Source organism: Trachemys scripta, chromosome 2 (assembly GCF_013100865.1).
Source record: "Trachemys scripta elegans isolate TJP31775 chromosome 2, CAS_Tse_1.0, whole genome shotgun sequence".
Classification (NCBI taxonomy): Eukaryota; Metazoa; Chordata; order Testudines; family Emydidae; genus Trachemys; species Trachemys scripta.
The window spans coordinates 282,325,596-282,347,641 of NC_048299.1; the positions used below are offsets into that span (position 1 = coordinate 282,325,596).

Here is a 22,046-nt window from a genome sequence, read left to right on the forward strand (position 1 = left end):
TGGGAGTGGCTGGCTCACTACAGAAGCAGCTTTTCCTCTCCTGGAATTGACACCTCCTCATCTATTGTTGGGAGTGGACTACATCCACCCTGATTGAATTGGCCTTGTCAACACTGGTTCGCCACTTGTGAAGTAACTCCCTGCTCTCCATGTGTCTGTATATAATGCCTGCATCTGTAGCTTTCACTCTATGCATCCGAAGAAGTGAGGTTTTTACTCACGAAAGCTTATGCCCAAATAAATCTGTTAGTCTTTAAGGTGCCACCAGACTCTTTGTTGTTTTTGTAGATACAGACTAACACGGCTACCCCCTGATACGTACCTAAGGACTGAAAACTCCACTTTCAGCCTTTGAGTGACAGTGAACTGGAGCAAAATCCCATCTGGTGTTTCGGAATCAGGAAAAGGAAAAAGCCAATAATCATTCTCCCCTTTAAAAATAACCTTGTCCGTCTTCCTGCAAGGATAGCTCAGAAATGTCACCCTGGGTACAAATAATCTCCTTGTGCCCAAGTGCAAGCCCCATGCTGGGCATCACAATTATAAATTCCCTCCCATGCCCCCTTTGTCTGGATCCCTAGGGTGGAGTTGTATCTCTGGTGTCTGCCCAGTAGGACCTACAGGCCTGTAGAGGATGCTGCCAGTTTTTGGGAACTTGGGGATACAAATCTTCAGTCCACCCTAAATCAGGGGTGGGGGGTTAATTCATAGATTTTTTTTTTTTTTTTTTTTTAAGGACCATTAGATTTCCTAATGGTCTTATCTCTTGTATAATACAGGACAGAGAATTTCACTCAGTTACTTCTGTATTGAGCCTAATAATTTGTGTTTGACTAAAGCAGCTTCCAGAGAAGCATCCAGTCTGGATTTGAAGACTTCAAGAGATGGAGAACCCACCACTTCCCTTGGGAGTCTGTTCCAGTGGTTAATCTCTCTCGCTGTTTTAAAAAAAAGCCTAACTTCCAATTAGAATTTGTCTGCCTTCAGTGTCTAACCATTTCAGCCAGGGTCTTGTTGTGTCGTCTTGTGCTAGCTTAAAGAGTCATTTAGTACCAGATATTTTCTCCCCATATAAGTGACAAAGAGTTCTGTGGCATCTTATAGACTAACAGACGTTTTGGAGCATAAGCTTTTGTGGGTGAATACTCACTTTGTCAGATACATGTAGTAGAAATTTCCAGAGGCCAATCTCCCCATATAGGTGTTTATAGACTGTAATCAAGTCACCTCTCACTCTTATTTTTGATAAGATAAACAGATTGAGCTCTTTACATCTCTCACTGTAAGGCATTTTCTCCAGTCCTCAGATAATTTTTGTGGCCTTTTCAATTTTCCAACATCCTCCTATAAATGTGGACACCAGAACTGGATGCAGTATTCCAGCATTGGTCTTACCAATACCATCCATACAAAACATAGGTAAAATCACCTTCCTTCTCCCTGTCGTTTCTTTGTATACCCAAGGATCATATTAGCCTGTTTTGCCACAGCGTCTCACTGGGAGCTCATGTTCAGTGCTTGTCTACTACGACCCCTAAATCCTTTTCAGTCACTGCCTTCCATGATGCAGTCCATAGGTCTGGCATGCACTCAGTGTTCCTAGGTGTATAACTTAACTTGGCATTTAGAATACTGTGTGCCGTTCTGGAGCCTGTTCTCAAGAAAGGTTAATTCAGAAGGGCTGCTAGGATGCTCGGGGCAATGGAAAACCTGTCTCACAAGAGTAGTCTGAGAGCTTGGCTTGTTTAGCTTAGCAAAGTGAAGGCTGAGAGGGGATCTGATTGCTCTCTATAAATACAACACGGGGGGCTAATCACCAGGGAGGGAGAAGAGCTACCTAAGCCAGAGCACAATGTTGGTGCAAGAACAAATGGGGATAAACTGGTCATGAATAAATTGAGGCTGGAAATTAGAAGAAGGTTCAGAGGAGCGAGATTCTGGAACAGCCTACCAAGAGGAGTAGTGGGGCAAACACTCTAACTAGTTTGAAGATCGAGCTTGTTAACTCTATGTATGGTATTATAGGAAGGTGGAAGGCAATTCGGGTGAATGGGACCATGAAATGATCAATTTCACGATTCATGGGAAAGGACAGAGTGAGAGCTGCAGAATAAAGACAATGGACTTAAAAAACAAACAAACAAAAACCAAAAAAACACAAACCCACAACCAAAACACTTTAACAAGCTGAGAGAACTGGGAGGTAAGGTCTTGTGGGAAGAAAATTTAAGGGATAAAGGAGTTCAGAAGAGCTGGCAGTTTCTCAAAGAGACAATATTAAATGCACAACTGCCCATTATTCTGATCCAAAGGAAAGATAGGTAAGAGGCCAATATAACTCCCTCAGGGGCTTTTTAATTACCTGAAAATCAAAAAGGAGTCCTACAAGAGTGGAAACATGGATGAATTGCTAAGGAGGAACACAAAAGAATAGCATAAGCAGGTAGGGACAAAATCAGAAATGCTAAAGCACAAAATGAGTTACACCTGGCCAGGGACATAAAAGGCGATAAGAAGAGGTTCTTTAAATACATTAGGAACAAGAGAAAGAAAAAAAGGGGGAGGAGGAGGAGAGCTAATAACTAGGGCTGGCAAGCGATTAAAAAAATTAATCTCACTGTTAAACACTAATAGAATACCATTTATTTAAATATTTTTGGATGTTTTCTACATTTTCAAATATATTGATTTCAATCAACAGAATACAAAGTGTACAGTGCTTGCTTTATATTTATTTTTGATTACAAATATTTGCACTGTAAAAAAACGAGATAGTATTTTTCAATTCTCCTAATACAAGTACTGTAGTGCAATCTCTTTATCAGGAAAGTTGAACTTACAAATGTAGAATTATGTACCAAAAAAACTACATTCAAAAATAAAACAATGTAAAACTTTAGAGACTACAAGGCCACTCAGTCCTATTTCTTGTTCAGCCAATTGCTCAGACAAACAAGTTTGTTCACATTTGCAGGACATAATGCTGTCCGCTTCTTGTTGACAATGTTACCTGAAAGTGAGAACAGGTGTTTGTATGGCACTGTTATAGCCGGCGTTGCAAGATATTTACGTGCCAGGTGTGCTAAAAATTCATATATCCCTTCATGCTTCAACTACCATTCCCGGGGACATGCGTCCATGCTGATGATGGGTTCTGCTTGATAATAATCCAAAGCAGTGCGGACCGATGCACGTTCATTTTCATCATCTGAGTCAGATGCCACCAGCAGAAGGTTGATTTTCTTTTTTGGTGGTTTGGGTTCTGTAGTTTCTGCATCGGAGTGTTGCTCTTTTAAGACTTCTGAAAGCATGCTCCACACCTCATCCCTCTCAGATTTTGGAAGGCACTTCAGATTCTTAAATCTTGGGTCAAGTGCTGTAGCTATCTTTAGAAGTCTCACATTGATAACTTCTTTGCATTTTGTCAAATCTACAGCGAAAGTCTTCTTAAAATGAACAACATGTGCTGAGTCCTCATCTGAGACTGCTATAACATGAAATATATGGCAGAATGCGGGTTAAACAGAGCAGGAGACCTAATTCTCCCCCAAGGAGTTCAGTCAGAAATTTAATTAATGCATTATTTTTTTAACAAGTGTCATCAGCATGGAAGCATGTCCTCTGGAATGGTGGCCGAAGCATGAAGGGGGTATATGAATGTTTAGCATATCTGGCATGTAAATACCTTGCAATGCCCGCTACAAAAGTGCCATGCAGATGCCTGTTCTCACTTTCTGGTGACATTGTAAATAAGAAGTGGGCAGCATTATCTCCCACAAATGTAAACAAACTTGTTTGTCTTAGCGATTGGCTGAACAAGAAGTAGGACTGAGTGGACTTGTAGACTCTAAAGTTTTACATAACTGAACTCAAATAAAACAATGCAACAAAAAAACTACATTTGTAAGTTGCACTTTCACGACAAAGAGATTGCTCCACAGTACTTGTATGAGATGAATTGAAAAATACTATTTCTTTTATAATTTTTACAGTGCAAATATTTGTAATAAAAAAAATATAAAGTGAGCAGCGTACACTTTGTATTCTGTGTTGTAATGCCGATGAAGTGGGCATTCACCCACGAAAGCTTATGCTTCACTACATCTGTTAGTCTTAAAGGTGCCCCAGGACTCTGTTGCTTTTTACAGATCCAGACTAACACGGCCACCCCTCTGATACTTGTGTTGTAATTGAAACCAATATATTTGAAAATGTAGAAAAATATCCAAAAACATTTAATACATTTCAATTGGTATTCTATTAACAGTGCAATTAAAACTGTGATTAATCGCCATTAATTTTTTTGAGTTAATCACGAGTTTACTGTGATTAATCGACAGCCCTCCTAATAACTGATGACATCAAGAAGGCCAAGATGTGTAATGCCTATTTTGCTTCAGTCTTCACTAAGAAGGCTAATACCAGATACTCAACACAATTACTATTAACAAGGGAAGAAATACAAGCCAAACGAAGGAAAGAACAGGTTCACTGAAGCAATTAATATTAGTCAACAATGTGATGCAGTTGTGAAAAAGGCTACATTTTTGGGTATATTAACAGGAGTGTCATATGTAAGAAACAGCAGTTTATTGTCCTGCATTACTTGATACTGATGAGGCCTTAGCTAAAGTACTGAGTCCAATTCTGGGTAACACATTTTAGGCAAGATGTGAACCAACTGGAGAGAGTTCAGATGAGAGCAACAAAAATGATACAAGGGTTAGAAAATCTCACCTATGAAGAAAGGATAAAAAAACTGGCCAGGTTTAGTCATGAGAAAAGAAGAGTGAGGGGGGACCTAATAAGTCTTCCAGTATGTTAAGGACTGTTATAAAGAGGATGGTGATCAATAGTTCTCCACATCTACTGAAGGTAGGACAGGAAGTATTGGGCTTAATCTGCAGCAAAGTTAGATATTAGGAAAAACTTTTGCTGTAAGCATAGTTAAACTGTGGAATAGGCTTTCAGTGGAGGTTGAGGAATTGGAGGTATTTAAGAACAGGTTCAACAAATACCTGTCAGGGTGGGTCTAGGTTTACTAGGTCCTGACTCAGCAAAGAGGGCTGGACTTGATCTCTCAAGGTCCCTCCCAGCCCTACATTTCTATGATGGGTTTGAAGAGCAAAGGACTGAATTTGACACAGGAGGCCCCTATGCAGTAACTTTTATCAGCCAAACTCTTAAGCATATCAAAGAATGAAATCTGGTTTGTTTGACAAGACCAGTTTTCTGTAAAACCATGTCAACTTCTATTAGTTATATTCCTGTCCTTTAATTCTTTATTGAATAAATCCCATATTAGCTTTGTTGCTCAGTAGTGGTGTTGGGCTAACTGGCCTGTAATTACCTGTGTCATCTTGCTTGCCTTCTTTGAATATTGGCATGACATTTGCACTCTTCCAATCTACTAGAATTTCCTCAGTATTCCAAGATTTATTAAAAATTAACATCAGTGGGCCAGACTTCTCCTCAGCCAACTTTTGTAATACTCTTGGGTGCAAGTTTTGCAGACATGCTGATTTAAAATTGTTTATCCCTAGTATATGCTGTTTAACATTCTACTTAGTTACTAATGGACTGGAATGTACTTTATCATCCTCATGTAACAAGAGTATATCATTCCTTTGCTTCCCTCCCCCAACCCATACCTGCACAGGAATAGATCTAGTATGGTGAGGGCTCTGGTGGCTTCCAGTTTAGGTAGTGAATGGGGTAAGTGTCTGCAGGAAACAAAGCTTTCTCAGCATCTGGCCCCAGGCTGGAAAAAACTTCCAAGGAACTAAGGATTATTACAAATCTCCCCACCTTCTGCTCTATGTCTTAGCTACACTTGGCCAATTAGCTTTCTCTAACATAAACAGAGAGCAGCATTTTTTAAAACTCCAAACTGTGTCAAAACACTCCACTGTATGCACAGTTCTACCCGGGGGAGAGAATGAGAGAACGCGAGCCACACATGACCAATGTTAGTCATGTCACTTAATGCACCAAGTGGTAGGTACTCTGGTGCTGAGGGTAGTACAAGAATATGCAACACAGCTGCACCACTGTTGCCATAGCACTTCAGTGTAGACGTTACCTATGCCGATGGGAAGGAGTCTCCTGTTGGAATAGGTAATTCACCTCCCCATGAGGCGGTTGGTAGGTCGATGGAAGAATTAGTGTTGTCTACACTGAGGGCTAGGTCCATATAGCTACATCTCTCAGGCATGTGGATTTTTCACAGACTGAGAGATGTAGCTATGCCAGTGTAATTTCCTAGTGTAGACCAGGCCTAAGAATCTGCATAAAATAGAATAGTGTCAAAAGCTTGGGCCTAAGACGCTGGCCTGTGTCCGAGAACCAGGCACTGAAACAAAAATCTCCTGCCCCAGCCATGGAGCACAGGACTTGCCACAGTGGATCAGACTCAGGATTCAACTAGTCCAGTCTCCCATCTCACAGCAGTCAATACTAGGACTGTAGCCCTGAAATAGGAGGTTTTATCTCCCTTCCCAAACCTTTTTCTTTACATCAACGGATATTGTTACCATATACATGTCTAATTGCTCTTTGAATCTTATAAGTTCTTCGTCTCAGAGACATCCTGTAGCAGTGAGTTCCTCAGTTAAATTACATGTGGTGAGAGAATATTTTCTTTTATAACTGAATTAGCCACCTTCCAATTTCATTGTATGTTTCTTTGTTGTTGTGAGACAGGGAAATAGAAGCTCCTCTACCTTCTCTAGGCCATTATTTTACATACTTTTATCATGTCCACTGTGATTTGTCTCCTTTCTAAAATAATCAGTCCCATTCTTCTCAATCTCCTTTCTTATAAAATTTTTTCCATACTGCTAATCGTGAGCTTGGGCAAGTCACTTCCCCAACTATTCCTCAGTTCATCAACAAGAACCAGTGGAACATCAAGTGCCGTAGTGAATTCTTTAAATCAAGATTGAATGTTGTTCTAAAAGAAACTCTAGTTCAACTACAAGTTACTGGGCTGGCTGCGGGAGTGTCTGGGTAAAGTTCTCTGGTGTGTGCTATACAGGAGGTCAGCCTCTGGGAACACATTGCTCCTTTCTGGCCCTAAATTCTATGAATTTGTAAAGCAGGGAGTATGGCCCAGATCCTCAAAGATATTTAGGTGCCCAACTCCCATTGATTTCAAGGGAAGTGAGGAGCCTTAACTTCCTTTGAGAATCTGGACCTGTACTGCCTTCCTGCAAGGGGCCGCATGAGGATAAGTTGACTGTCGTCTGGGTGGCTCATGGGAATCAAGAAAAAGCCAATAAATAAATTAGTAGAAACTCCTGGAAATAGGATTGTTGTCCCACTTCCCCTGCTAAGGAAGGACAAAGGCACTACAGTCTGGGTCCAGTTCCTGATTTGTCGCCACTTTGAGAGGTTGGACGTTCCCCATTCAGACTGGAGAAGCTCATTCACGAATGACTGTCCTATCAGCCATCACAGCTGCCCAGCCCACCTCCCTGCAGTTTTAGAATCATAGAATATCAGGGTTGGAAGGGACCTCAGGAGGTCATCTAGTCCAACCCCCTGCTCAAAGCAGGACCAATTCCCAACTAAATCATCCCAGCCAGGGCTTTGTCAAGCCTGACCTTAAAAACCTCTAAGGAAGGAAATTCCACCACCTCCCTAGGTAACACATTCTAGTGCTTCACCACCCTCCTAGTGAAAAAGTTTTTCCTAATATCCAACCTAAACCTCCCCAACTGCAACTTGAGACCATTACTCCTTGTTCTGTCATCAGGTACCACTGAGAACAGTCTAGATCCATCCTCTTTGGAACCCCCTTTCAGGTAGTTGAAAGCAGCTATCAAATCCCCCCTCATTCTTCTCTGCTGCAGACTAAACAATCCCAGTTCCCTCAGCCTCTCCTCATAAGTCATGTGCTCCAGCCCCCTAATCATTTTTGTTGCCCTCTGATGGACTCTTTCCAATTTTTCCACATCCTTCTTGTAGTGTGGGGCCCAAAACTGGACACACTACTCCAGATGAGGCCTCACCAATGTCGAATAGAGGGGAACAATCACGTCCCTAGATCTGCTGGCAATACCCCTACTTATACAGCCCAGAATGCCGTTAGCCTTCTTGGCAACAAGGGCACACTGTCGACTCATCTCCAGCTTCTCGTCCACTGTAACCCCTAGGTCCTTTTCTGCAGAACTGCTTCCTAGCCATTCGGTCCCTAGTCTGTAACAGTGAATTGGATTCTTCCGTCCTAAGTGCAGGACTCTGCACTTGTCCTTGTTGAACCTCATCAGGTTTCTTTCGGCCCAATCCTCTAATTTGTCTAGGTCCCTCTGTATCCTGTCCCTACCCTCCAGCGTATCTACCACGCCTCCCAGTTTAGTTTTCCTCTAGATTCCTGTCAAAAACAGACTTTACCAGTATGTGGGTCTACCCAAGTGTCACCACTAGGAGCTCTGAGGATCCTGATGCAGGAAGCGCTAGCTTCTCTTGTCCATATTTCTTGAACTTGCCAGGTGACTGAGAGATCTAGACTGATCTCCCATACAGAGTTGGACACTTGCTATTGTCTGGTGAGCCTGCCCCCTCTCCCCCCCACTGTGTCATCTTACCATCTGAGCAGCCTTCCTTGTGGGGCAGCCTCTGCTTGCAGGCATCATGAGCTTGATGTCGTCTCTAATTAGCACTGTTCCCTGCTTCCCTTGCTGCTCAAAGTGACCCTGAGAACAGCTCTGATATTTCTATCTAGGGGGAACTCAGACTTTTTCCTCCTCCTGCTTTGCCCCCATTCCCCTGCACTGAATTCCAAAGGGCTCTAGCAAACAGCGGGGGGCAGGGGGCTCCCCACTTGTTCTTTAGGGAGATTGTAAACAAGACCTCAGAATATCGAAAACCGGCAGATCATGATGATTGGGATTTCTCAACCCTACGGGTTAGCATATAACAATAGATCCACAGTGCTGTCATGGGCAGGAGCAACAGAGCCCAGGAGCTCAGGCACCTGGAGGCTTTTAGTAACACAAGGATTGCACTGAGTTTGGAACAGAAAAGTGTAAATAAATTTAGTTGTGGAACAAAACTACTCTTTAAAGTGTACACAACAGCTATAATTGTATTATCTTTTCACTGTAGCCCCTCCCCAATAACAAAAAAAAGTTGTCCCTGCCCCTGGAGCAGCTTTGAGGAGATCTGCAGGGATGCCCCTGGGCACCTAGCATTATTGAACCCAGATCCTGTCCTCATTAGATGCTGCTCTTCATTACTGGCTCATGCAGGCTGCTGGGCTGCTCTCCCTCCCTTTAGTGCCAGTTTGAGGGAGGCAGATCGTTTGGCTCTTCCATTCCCTGCTCACCAGCCCTTTATTGTGAATATTTGTTCCCTACAAACCAAGAACAAGAGTGATAACACAAAGCAACCTCTAAAAGGAATAAAGAATATAGGATACGGCTGCACAGCAGGTGGGAGGTGTGATTCAAAGTGTGGATAGACATACATATGGGGGTGTTACTTGAGCTACTGCAGTGGCTCTCAGTTCTTCCAGACTACTGCACCCCTTTCAGGAGTCTGATTTGTCTCGTGTACCCTCAAGTTTCACCTCACTTAAAAACAACTTGCTTACAAAAGTGTCACAGCACACTATTACTGAAAAAAATGCTTACTTTCTTATTTTTACCATATCATCATAAAATAAATCAATTGGAATATAAATATTGTACTTACATTGCAGTGTATAGTATATGGAGCAGTATAAACAAGTCACTGACTGAATGAAATTTTAGTTTGTACTGACTTTGCTAGTGCTTTTTATGCAGCCTGTTGTAAAACTAGGCAAATATCTAGATGAGTTGATGTACCCCCGGAAGACCGCTGAGTATCCCCAGTGGAGAACCACTGAGCTATTGCCTAAAATAGTGTGGCCATGGCGGCACGGATGTTGGCTCAGGCCAGCTACCCAAGTATATACTCAGCTGTTCAAGTGGGATAGTTCTCTGAAAACATCTTTTCAATGTGTAGCAGCAGTCAAAAAAGCTAAGAGAATGTTAGGAACCATTAGGAAAGGGATAGATAAGACAGAAAATACAATGCCACTATATCAATGGTACGCCCACACCTTGAATACTGCGTGCTGTTCTGGTTGCCCCATCTCAAAAAAGTTAGAATTGGGAAAAGTACAGAGAAGGGCAACAAAAATGATTAGTGGTATGGAACCGCATCCATAGGAAGGGAGAATAAAAAGACTGGGACTGTTGGAAAAGAGAGGCCTAAGGGTGGAAATGATAGAAGTCTATAAAATCTAAAATTTGCAGAGAAAGTGAATAGGGACTTGTCATTTATCCCTTCACGTAACACAAGAACTAGGGTCACCCAATGAAATTAATAGGTAGAAGGTTTAATACAAACAAAAGGAAATATTTCTTCACACATCACACAGTCAACCTGTGGAACTCATTGTCATGGGATGTTGTGAAGGCCCAAAGTATAACTGGGTTCCAAAAAGAATTAGCTAATTTCATGGAGGATGGGTTTATCAATAGCTATTAGCCAGGATGGTCAGGGACACAACCCCAGCTTTGGATGTCCCTCAACCTCCTAATGCCAGAAGCGGGGGGTGGGGGGGAGAGGCGTGCGGGGGAATGGATCACTTGATAATTGCCCTGCTCTTCATAGATTCATAGATTATAGGACTGGAAGGGACCTCGAGAGGTCATCGAGTCCAGTCCCCTGCCCGCATGGCAGGACCAAATACTGCCTAGACCATCCCTAATAGACATTTACCATTCCCTCTGAAACATCTGGCACTGGCCACTGTCAGAGACAGGATACTGGGCTAGATGCACCATTGGTCTGATCCAGTATGGCTAGAGTTGGAAATTCCCCACCGCATCCCAACTCTGGGGCCAGGGCAGGATCTTTCACTCCTGTTTAGCTTTTCGATTGTTTGCTTTAGTCTAGATCTAAACAGCCCAAGCGATAAGCTCCCACCTCTCCACTGATCGCACACTTCTGATATTTCCAGCCTGTCGTCATGTCCCCTTTAGTTGTTGCTTAGCGAAGCCAGACAGATTTAGCTCTTCTAATCTCTCCTGGTGAGTCAATCTTTCTGGCCCCTGAGCTGTTTCCTGCCTCTTCTCTGAGCACCCTCCACTCCTTCAGGATCTCACCTGGTATCCAGAGCTAAATGGGGTATCCAGGTGAGGCCTCCCCAGAGCAGACAGAGAAGGACTCTCCCCTCCCTGTCCCAGAGCAGGAGGTGTGGGACTGAGGGACCTGAAGCTGAGCACAGGATCCCTGTGGGGATGCGGGGTAGTGTCTCTCCAGAGCTAGAGAGAGAACGAGACTGGCCCCTCCCTGCTCCTACACTCCCATTGGGCTTTTCTAACTGCTTTACCCCACTGCAAACTCTGGTCTAACTCACTGCTGCCGCCCCATCTTGGTCTGGTGACTGCCTCTGTGGTCCAAGGATCTTCTTTCCATTGGGAATCAGGGGGTTGCTTTCTCCCTCCTGGGTGTACATGCTGCCTGTATCTAGGTTGAATCTCAGTTATTTCCTGCCATGATCTCTAGCCCCTCTCGGCCCCGCGTCGCTTTCACTTGCTGTAGAATTAGTTGCAGGGGAGGGAGGGTTTTCCCCCCTACTTAGAGTATTAATGACGATAGCTTAAGACTTACAGAGTTTAAGGCCCGAGGGCCCTTTAGAACATTTAGTGTAACTGTCTGTATATCACAGGCCACTGAATTTCACCCAGTTATCCCTTTATCGAGCCCTGTGACTTGTGTTTGACTGAAGCATCTGTTCCAGAAAGTCATCCAGGATTGGGACACAGCAAGAGACAGAGAATCCACCATGTCCTTTCATAGTTTATTCTAGTAATTAATCACACTTAACTTTTAAACATTTGCGCCTAATGTCTAAGTTGAATTTGTCTGACTTCAGCTGCTGGTCATTGGTTGATTTTCTACCTTTCTCTGCTAGATTAAAGTGCCCTTTAGTATCTGGTATTTTCTCCCCATGACGGTACGTATACATGGTAATCAACTCTTGCTCTCAATCCCTTTTGTAAAAAGTCTCCATGTCAGGCATTTTCTCCAGCCCTTGAATCATTGTTGTGGCTCTATTCTGCAGCCTCTTCAATTTTTTAAAAACATTTTTGCAAACCTGGATACCAGAACTGTACCAAGTATTCTCGTATCAGTCTCACCAGAGCCATACAGAGGGTAAAATCATCTCTCTACTCCCTGTTTATACAGGATCACATTAGCCCTTTTTACTCCAGCATCCCACTGGGGGCTCATGCTCTATTGCTTGTCTACTATGACCCCATAGTCCTTTGGAGTCACTGCTTTCTAGGCTGTAATTCCCTACTCTGTAGGTATGGCCTGCATTCCTGGTTTGTACTGTATAACTTTGCATTTGGCTATATTACAAAACATTTTGTTCGAGTGGGCCCAGGTTACCAAGGCAGCCAGATCAGTTTGTATTGCTGCTCTGTCCTCATAGATTAGCAGAATTTAAGGCCAGAAGGGACTATTAGATCATGTAGTCTAATCTGTATATCACAAGGTCTTAAAGTTCACTCGGTTATCACTATATGGAGCCCAATAACTTGTGTTTGGCTAAAGCATTATTTGCCACTCCTCTAATCTTTGACTTATCCACCTATTATAGCAGTAGTGAGTTAATATTTACTTGCACATCGTTGATAAACATGGTGAATAGTGTCAGACCAAATATTGATCCCTGGGGAACGCCACTAGAAACACCCCATTGATCTGTCAGCCGGTTTTTAATCCATTTGACCTCTGCTCTTGAGATTAGTATAGCAAGACACCGTGGCCGGAGGCTGCACAGGGTTCATTCCTGTTAGAACCAGAACTGGGAGCAGAAATACAGGAAAGCGAGAAAAGGGCAGAGGAAACAGAGAGAGCAGAGACAGAGACCCCATTTGCCTAGTGGCTTACTGGGCTGTAAGCCTTCCGTGACTGATCAGGCAGCTTTCCAGAGGCCACATCTCTCAAAGCACCATGGAACTTAAACATATGGCAGCCACGAAGCAACTTCAATTCATAAACTCCAGTTCTGCACACACTGCTCACATCATGCATTGAGTTGCAGCTGGAGCTGTGTGAAGTGGACTTTTCCAAGAACTCCAGGGTCCCTATGCCTTGCACCTTGGCTACCCCAGTCTTAGGCAGGCAAGATTCAGTGGTTCCCTTGCCATGACATATCTCTGAGAAGCACCTAGCTGGGACCATGCCAGAAACAGGCTACCAGAGAAGATGGCCCAAATCTGCTCTGGCCTCCCACCTCGGTGCGGTCTCTGGGGATGGCCCCAGCTGTGTGTGCTCTTAGAGCTTGATGCCTCTGCAGCAGCCTTTCTCTGATCTAGATTTTGTTTCCAGAGAAGTGACATCTGGAGGGCAGCGAATTTCTTCCCATTTCCTTCCTCCTGCACCAGCCACCCTTCTCTCCCCAGGGGCTTTCTGTGCATTTCCATCACCAGTGCCCAGTGGGCTCTCCTCACCTGGCTAATTGGGCCTATGGCATTCAATGAGCCCCAGTAACACCTCCTTCTTTCCCTGTCACTGAGGGAGCGCGAGCTGAGCACCTCCTCACACACCACTTTCTGCTGGCCCTGGATTTAGGCATAGCCAGCTGAGTTCCAGACACAGTACAGACTGCTCTCGGGGCTAGGGAGAGCTCTAAGCAGGTGGGACGGGGGAGTGGGATTGATGAGAAGGAAGGAAGCTGTTGAATGCCCCAGTCAGAGTCCTGAGTCTGTCTGTCCCTGAGGAGAGAAGAGGAGGCAGCTGCCCCATCCTGTTTGCAGCCAGTAGGGCACAGGGGGTAATTTGATCAGGGCTATGCACTGGTGTCGCTCTGTGTGTGGGAGCCAAGTGCAGGCCATGTTAGAGTCAGGAGGGGCCCTTAATTTTGCAGTACCTGCATAGAATTGGACCCCAAAGGAAAGGAGACCAAGGTATATGATTGGGAGGTGGCACAGGCACCGTCCCTGGCTCCTATCACTCGCCATTTGGCTCAATTCCACCCCTTGCCAATCCCCCAGCTCCTGTTCAGTCACCCCTGACTTCCCCAAGTCCCCCACAACTTCTGCTCAGTCCCCCCATCCCACCCCGAGTCTCCTGCCCACACCCACTGCTTTTCAGTTTGCTGTGGTGTTGGCCTCAGGGTCTGATATGTTTGTTGCTGGCAGGTTGGGGCTTGGGCTAAAAGGGACAAATCCATGGAGAAGGGGCTGATTGGTGCCATGGCTTTGGGCACTAACAACCAGATGTGGCCACCACCCCATCCTCAATCAGCTTTGCACAAATACATGAGCAGCCGTGCCCACACTTAAACGAAACTCGCAGTCGTATTCATGTGTTGGTATGCGTGCCAGCTTGCATGTGTTCTTGTACACGCCACCCTCCTTACTCCCCAAGCTGTTTTTATGGCATCCTCTCTGCATAGAGCTGTTATCTTTTTCCATTTTGCTTGCAGCTGACCCTGACTATCCTGCGGCAGACAGGGGGGCTAGGCATCAGCATTGCAGGGGGCAAAGGCTCCACTCCCTACAAGGGTGATGACGAGGTAAGGAGCTGGGCTGCCCAAGCCTGCCTGCTCTAGGGCAGGATCTGTCTATCTAGAAGTGAGGTGGGCCCCATCATGGCAGTGCCTGACCCCTGCAGGTGCTGGGCCTGGTCTGTGGATGTGTTGGGGGTACATAGGGCAAGGCAGGGCTAGCCTTAGCCCCTCTTGAAAGCAGGAATCTGGTAGGGCTGAGCAAGGGGGAAGGTGTCACCTCTGGAATGTGAGTTCTGGGCTGAACCACCAGCACTTCCCTGTGGTCACAATGTTGTAACCAGAGACAGCACCACTCCTTCTGGGCCTGGGCATTCCCCTCCCAATAACATACACCCCCAGGAGGGGGAATTCCTCCCTCTCTGCTTCCCCAGTAACATCAGCTCCTGGGGCGAAGGGCCTGCTCTCCTCTTGCTAACATGATGCTTTGATTCCAGGGCATCTTTATTTCCCGTGTGTCGGAGGAGGGCCCTGCAGCCCGAGCAGGAGTCCGTGTTGGGGACAAGCTCCTGGAGGTAAGAGCCAGCTTCTGTGAAATGGCAAAGTATAGTGCTGGGGGGTGCTGACTTTGGGCTGCAGGTGTGGCTCCGATATCTGATTATGAAGATGATTATTTATTTGTATTGCTGTCATGCCTAGGGCTCCTAGTCAGGGATTAGGGCCCCATTGTGCTAGGAGCTGTACAAACACAGAACAAAACTTCCCTGCCCCAGTGAGCTTGCAGTTGAACTAATATTGTTAACCTTTAGTTGTACCTTAACGACTGGACTGCTGCTGCACTGATCTCTCCAGCACTGAGACAACCCCACGCCCCAAGTGGGCAGAGAGCCCCTGCTCCCTGTCTGCCTTGCTGCCCCATTGGCTGATCAGTTGGCCTTTGAGCATGGAGTCACTTTCTGCTTCCTTGCCCTCTTCCCTGAATGTGGGAAGAGGGGTCCAGCACAAGACTAGCTCATCCCCAGAGACCTTGCGACCACTGCCTAGCATGCTGACAAAAAGTGACTCATTGTTTTCTTGTATTCCACATTTGGTCTGTATCCCTCTGTTGTTTTAGTTTTAGGCTGAGGGTGTGACTACACTGAAGTCACGATTCAGGAAGCGATTACAGCTTATGGAAACATATCCAAGCTGAATTTAATGTAGCTTGCTTGGGTACTGGAGCAATGAAGATGCGGCAGTGTACATGGCAGTGTGGGTTGTACAAGCCCATCCGGACCTCTGGGTAATTACTCGTGGGGCTAGCCCATGCTCAAGTGCACAGGCCACAGCTTTGCTGCTCTAGTGTCCATGCTAGCTCGATGAACCCTAACTCAGGTGTGTTTACAGGGGCTGCAGTCATACCCCATGAATGCGTGCAGACATATCCTTACACTGGAAGCTCTCTGGGGCAGGGACTGTCTTTTTGTTCTGTGTTTGTACCTAGCGCAGTGGGGTCCTGGTCCATCACGGGGACTCCGAGGGGCTCTGATAGTAAATAATAATAAGACCCACTACCCCTCCCTCCTCAAAAAATCTTTAAAAACTGCTGAGTCCTGCAGGATTCAACTCCCATGAGTAGCCAGCTTCTGAAGCGTGGATGGGCCAGTGCAGGGAGCAAATGGCACATCACTGAATTGGGAGGAATAGCAATCAGCATTCAGGCCTGAGAAATAACACAAGGGGTCGGTAACCAGAGCTCTGCTCCCTATTCATGCCACTTCTTGTGGTCCCGACATGTTGTTCTTCGAGTGATTGCTCCTGTGTATTCCACAGTAGGTGTGCGTGCTCGCCCTGTGCACCGGTGCCGGAAGTTTTTCCCTTAGCAGCATCTGTAGTGGGGGAGCACCGCTGCGACCCCTGGAGTGGCGCCGACATATCGCACCATAAAGGGGGCTGCGTGCTCCCCCCACCCTCAGTTCCTTCTTGCCGCCAGTAAAGCCGAGCGCATGAGAGGGGAACCGGTTTCCACCCAGCGGATCTCCCGCTGGATCACCTCGTGCATACGCACGTGTTATGACCTGGCTGGGGTTCCCCCGCCTCCTATTGTTAAGGCACATTCGACAAGAGCCCAGCCCTCGTCTGCAGCCTATGTAGCTCATGTCCCTATTCAGGACATCTGCAGGGCTGCTACATGGTCCTCTGTCCATACCTTTGGATCACGCTATGCGATCGTCTCCCAAGCAAGGGACGCTGCCGGGTTTGGTAGGGCGGTGCTCCGCCCGGGTAACCCATAACCTTATCATTCAGAACTCCTACCCACCTCTGTCAGGTATAGCTTGAAGTCACCTACTGTGGAATACACAGGAGCAATCACTCAAAGAAGAAATCAATGGAGAGATCCCATCTCCCAGAACTGGAAGGGACCTTGAAAGGTCATCGAGTCCAGCCCCCTGCCTTCACTAGCAGGACCAAGTACTGATTTTGCCCCAGATCCCCAAGTGGCCCCCTCAAGGATTGAACTCACAACCCTGGGTTTAGCAGGCCAATGCTCAAACCACTGAGCTATCCCTCCCCCCAACAGGGAGTGAACTGTTCCATAACTGGCGTTCTTTGAGATGTGTTGCTCCTGTCTATTCCACACCCCGCCCTCCTTCCCCTCTGTCGAAGTTGTCTGGCAAGAAGGAACTGAGGGTGGGGGGAGCACACAGCCCCCTTTATGGCATGATATGTCGGCGCCACTCCAGGGGTCGCAGCGGTGCTCCCCCACTACAGATGCTGCTATGGGAAAAACTTCCAGCACCGGTGCACCGGGCGAGCACGCACACCTACTGTGGAATAGACAGGACCAACACATCTCGAAGAACGCCAGTTACAGAACAGGTAACTGTCCTTTCCCTGTCCTGAGTGCAGCCAGCAACTTGGTAGCATTTATGGGAATGGGCATCATTCTGCTTACAGTCCAGTCTTGCTCACTACCCACCATGGGCACTGAATGAAGCAGGGATCATGTAGAAAAAAATACTGTGTGATCATGGAATTAAAGACTAGATCATGCTGCTGTCACAGGGGCAAGCTTAATTATGGCATTTTCTAACTTATCAGTGCCTGGTGTTTCAACCTTAATAGCATTATTTAAATTAATTGTTCCATAGATTTGAAGGCCAGACTAGTCTGACCTCCTACATGACACAAGCCATTAAATTTCACCCAGTTGTTCCTGTATTGAGCCAATTACTTTTGTTTGGCTAAAATATCTTTGAGAATGGCATTGGGTCTAGGTCTGGAGACATCCAGCGATGGAGAGCCACCTTGGCAGGGTAAATTCCATCATATTTAACTCTTTGATAGACAGAACGCCACACAGGGCATGTCTACTCTGCACAGTCAGCCTGGGTGTTGACACACAGGTTTGAGCTCTCGGGTTAGCCTGGCCCACGGATGAGTACTCCCACAGCAAAGCCCTACCCACATTACTGTATCTTCACTGTTTCTGCACTCACCTGTGTGTGTTGGGGAACACGCTCATGGGGTTTTGTGCTGAGATGCTCTAGGATTCTTTCCCAGTCTATTGCGGAAGGACTTGTCTGTTCCTTGGGAGAACTTGTGGGAAGGGCATTGGAGGCCTATCAGCACTCCAGTGAACTTGCCCGCAGCCTCACTGCAAAGTGCATGAGTTCCGGTTTGGACTTTAACCCAGACGCTCAGCCATTCAAGCAAGCACTGGTTCAAAGAAGCACGTTTGAGAGTTTATTGTGTGGATGGTAAGGGGATTTGGGTACAAACCTGTAGGACCACCGACTAAGGGTACAGTGTAGACATACCCATAGGCTTAGGACTCCTGAGTTCTGTTTCTGGTGCTGGAAGGGGAGTGTAATCTATTTGTTAGAGCAGAAGACTGAGGGTTATTGACTCCTCAATGCTATTTGTTACTGTTGTTTTATATTTACATAGTGCTCATTCACCTGTGTATCTCAAAGCAAAGGTGGGTATGTATGTGTAGCTCCATTTTAGAGGTAGCATAGCCAAGCTGTAATCAGGTGTGGACTCACCCCTGCGGCACCTCCTGCTGGTCATCTCGGGAATTAGCTCACCCAGCATCCAGAGCGCCCTCTGCAGGCCAGGTGTCCTGCCTGTCGTTGGCCCCCCCGTGTTCCTCTCGGACCCCGGTGCCCTCAGCTTGGGTGCTGCCCCCATGGCAGTACCCCACTCTCTCTGGGTCTCCCCACCCAGGGGAACCCCCACCCCCTATCCCAATGTCACCTCAGTCATGGCTACTGCCAGTCACCATCTAGCCCCCGTGTCCTGGGGCAGAGTGCAGTCTATCAGCCAATCATCACAGGCAACATGGGGTTTGGACTGGCTGCCTTTACCCACCCTCAGGCTGCCCTCTGCAACCCCAATACATTTATGGGCCTAGGGCCAGGCCCTGCAGCCTGGAGAGTTGCTGGCCTAGGGCTTCCCAGCCCCCCCAAGGCCTTTCCCCAGCCCTGCCTCACTCTAGGTCCCCGGTGAGCTCCCTGCAGCCAGGCCTGTCTCTCTCTCCAGTCAGAGGGAGACTCCTCAGCTTCCGGCTGCCCTGGCCTTCTTATCAGGCTGAGTGGCTCAACTTGGGGCATGGCCCCAGCTGCAGCCACTTCCCCAGTCAGCCGGGGTTTTGCTCCTTTACACAGCCCCAGCCCTCGGCAGGGCTTTTCCAACCCTGTCAGGGCTGGAGCGGGTGTTCAGCCTGCTACACCCCTCCACCCCCCACAATCCCACACCCGGGAGAAGGGGGGGGGGTCCCCTAGCTTGTGCAGCCTGGAGGCATCCAGCCAGCTGCACTTGCTTCTCCTTGGACTCCTTTAATTTCTGGGCCAGACCTTCTCTTTCCTGGCGGGCCTTTCAGAGCTCCACCTCTGCCATCTGGCGGACCTCTTCCGCAGTCTCCAGCCGTGCCCATAGACCCAAGTCCCCCAGGCCCTCTTCCTTCTGGGTCTGGGTCCCCATGGCGACCTTCTCCACACCAGCCTGGGTCCCGGCCTCTTGCTGGGTCCCCTCTGTTCCTACTCCCCGGCTGAAGACCTGCCCAGCAGCAGTCTGGGTCCCGACCTCCCACGGGGTCCCCTCTGTCCTGGGTGTTGCCTTCACCAGTTCCTCATGCTTCAACCCTTCCGGGTCTCCAGGCACCTCCAGCGGCTGCACCTCAGCTCCCCTGAGGGGGCAGTGCCTCTTTAGGTATCCCAGTTCACAGCAGCCCCAGCAGGCTCCGCGCCTCTTGGCTACCTTGGACCTTTCGGGGTCCTTCTGGGGTCCTGCCCCCTCACCGGGGCTGACCTGGACCCACTGCCTCAGGCCTGGGCACACCCTCTGCAGGTGCCCTTGTCACCTACAGGCCCAACATGTCCTCAGCCACCTGGGTTCCCTTACCCAGTGGATTGCTGGAGGGATTGGGCACCATCCCAGTTCAGGGTGAGGTCCCCTGCCTCCAGCCCCATAGGGACAGTCCAATCTTAAGTGTCCTGCTCTACCACAGGCATAGCAAGCCTGACCCTCTGCCACTGGCTTCCTGGCCCCAGCTCCTCACACCCTGCTCCCTGTTGTCGGTTGCTCTTCCGACCCTCCTGGCGGAGGAGTTTCACCAGGGCCCTCTGCTCCCTCACCAGCTGGGCCACGGAGGGCCTCCTGCACCTCCCAAAGTCCCTCCTGGATTCCCTGGAGGATGACAGTCCCCTTCCTTTGGGGGCACTGACCCCAGGGCCCAGCCAGGGATGGCATCTGGCATCTCCACATAACACACCACAGCATACCCGGGATCCATTGTCCCCTTTTTCGGTCTCTCCACCGTCTCAGGCAATAGTCCCAGTCCTTGCCCTAGCCCCTTGTGTCGGGGTGGGCCATTCCTGCCCACATCCTCCACCACTTGTAATCTGGCATAGACTCACCCCTGCAGCGCCTCCTGCTGGTCATCTCAGGAATTAGCTCACCCAGCATCTGGAGCGCCCTCTGCAGGCCAGGTGTCCCACCTGTCATTGGCCCCCCATGTCCCACCCTTGGCTTGGGTACTGCCCCCCTGGCAGTACCCCACTCTATCTCTGGGTCTCCCCACCCAGGGGAACCCCCACCCCCTCTCCCACTCAGTTATGGCTACTGCCAGTCACCATCTAGCCCCCACGCCCTGGGGCAGAGTGCAGTCTATCAGCCAATCATCACAGGCAACAAGGGATTTGGACTGGTTGCCTTTACCCACCCTCAGGTTGCCCCTCTGCAACCCCAATACCTATATGGGCCTAGGACCAGGCCCTGCAGCCTGGGGACTTGCTGACCTAGGGCTTCCCAGCCCCCAAGGCCTTTCCCCAGCCCTGCCTCACTCTAGGTCCCCAGGTATGCATCCCTGAGGCCAGGCCAGGCCAGGCCCCTCCCTCTCCTGTCAGAGGGAGACTTCTCAGCTTCTGGCTGCCCTGGCCTTCTTATCAGGCTGAGTGGCTCCGGTTGGGGCGTGGCCCCAGCTGCAGCCACTTCGCCAATCAGCCGGGGTTTTGCCCCTTTCCACAGCCCTCGGCAGGGCTTTTCCCACCCCTTCAGGGCTGGAGCGGGTGTTCACCCACTACACAAGCCCATAGGATTAGCATATTCTTTCTGAAAGGCAGGTGGGACTTGGATCTGCCCTATCAGAAACCTGGGTTCTGCTCCCAGCTCAGCCCCTTAGTTGCGCTGTGAAAGGTGGGGAACGATATGTGCCTGTGCACAAGGGTAGGCCTAGCTCAGTAATAAAGGCTGTGGTGGGAAGAGACGTATTAAGGTCCGTCAGTGGAAGATGTGAGACTTGCACTCGCCTGGCTGCCAGCCCAGGGCCCCTTTCCCTAGGCCAAAGAGCATTTTGATGTGAAATGAAGCAGCAGCAGCAACAGGAAGACGCTCCAGCTCCCTCCCTTCTCCCCAGACCAACTAGTGTCCCCCGCACCGGACTAGCCACTCTTCCCCTACAGCTGTTCCTGAATCCCCCAGCGCAATAGGGGCCATCTCTCTGAAGTCAGGGAGACGGGAGGAAGAAGCTGTGCGTTGCACTAGAATTCGGTGGCCACTCCCTGAAGGGAGGATAGCAAGATCTGTGACCTGCAGAGTGGAATGCTGGGTGTGTGAGAGAGGCGGGAGGTGGTGAGAGGACACAGGTGTCTCCTTCTGGGGCTCAGCTTTGGGGTTGGCAGCCTGGCATTCTCTCCAGTGAATGGCAACAAGCTGTGCCATGCACCGTGGGAGGGAGAGGGGATGGTGCAGAGTGTGTGTGGGGTGGCTCTCTCGGGGGAGCTTCCTAGGGAGTTGGAGTGTGTGGGGGCGCTCCCTGTGGGGTTGAGGTGTATGTGTGGGGGTTCCCTCTGGGGTCAGTGTGTATGTGGGGTTCCCTGTGGGGTTGGTGTGTGTGAGAGATTCGGTGTCTGTGGGGGGCTCATAGATTCATAGATTCTAGGACTGGAAGGGACCTCGAGAGGTCATCGAGTCCAGTCCCCTGCCCGCATGGCAGGACCAAATACTGTCTAGACCATCCCTGATAGACATCTATCTAACCTACTCTTAAATATCTCCAGAGATGGAG

General features: G+C 48.3%; 1 protein-coding gene across 1 annotated transcript in view; it reads left to right on the top strand.

The window, feature by feature from the left end:
- SCRIB (scribble planar cell polarity protein) overlaps positions 1 to 22,046 on the top strand; it is a gene marked incomplete in the record, with an annotated part of 213,321 nt that overhangs the window by 76,449 nt on the left and 114,826 nt on the right. Inside the window, 2 exon segments of the mRNA XM_034763808.1 lie at positions 14,477 to 14,566; positions 14,995 to 15,072. Of these exon segments, the coding sequence (XP_034619699.1) occupies positions 14,477 to 14,566; positions 14,995 to 15,072 (168 nt within the window).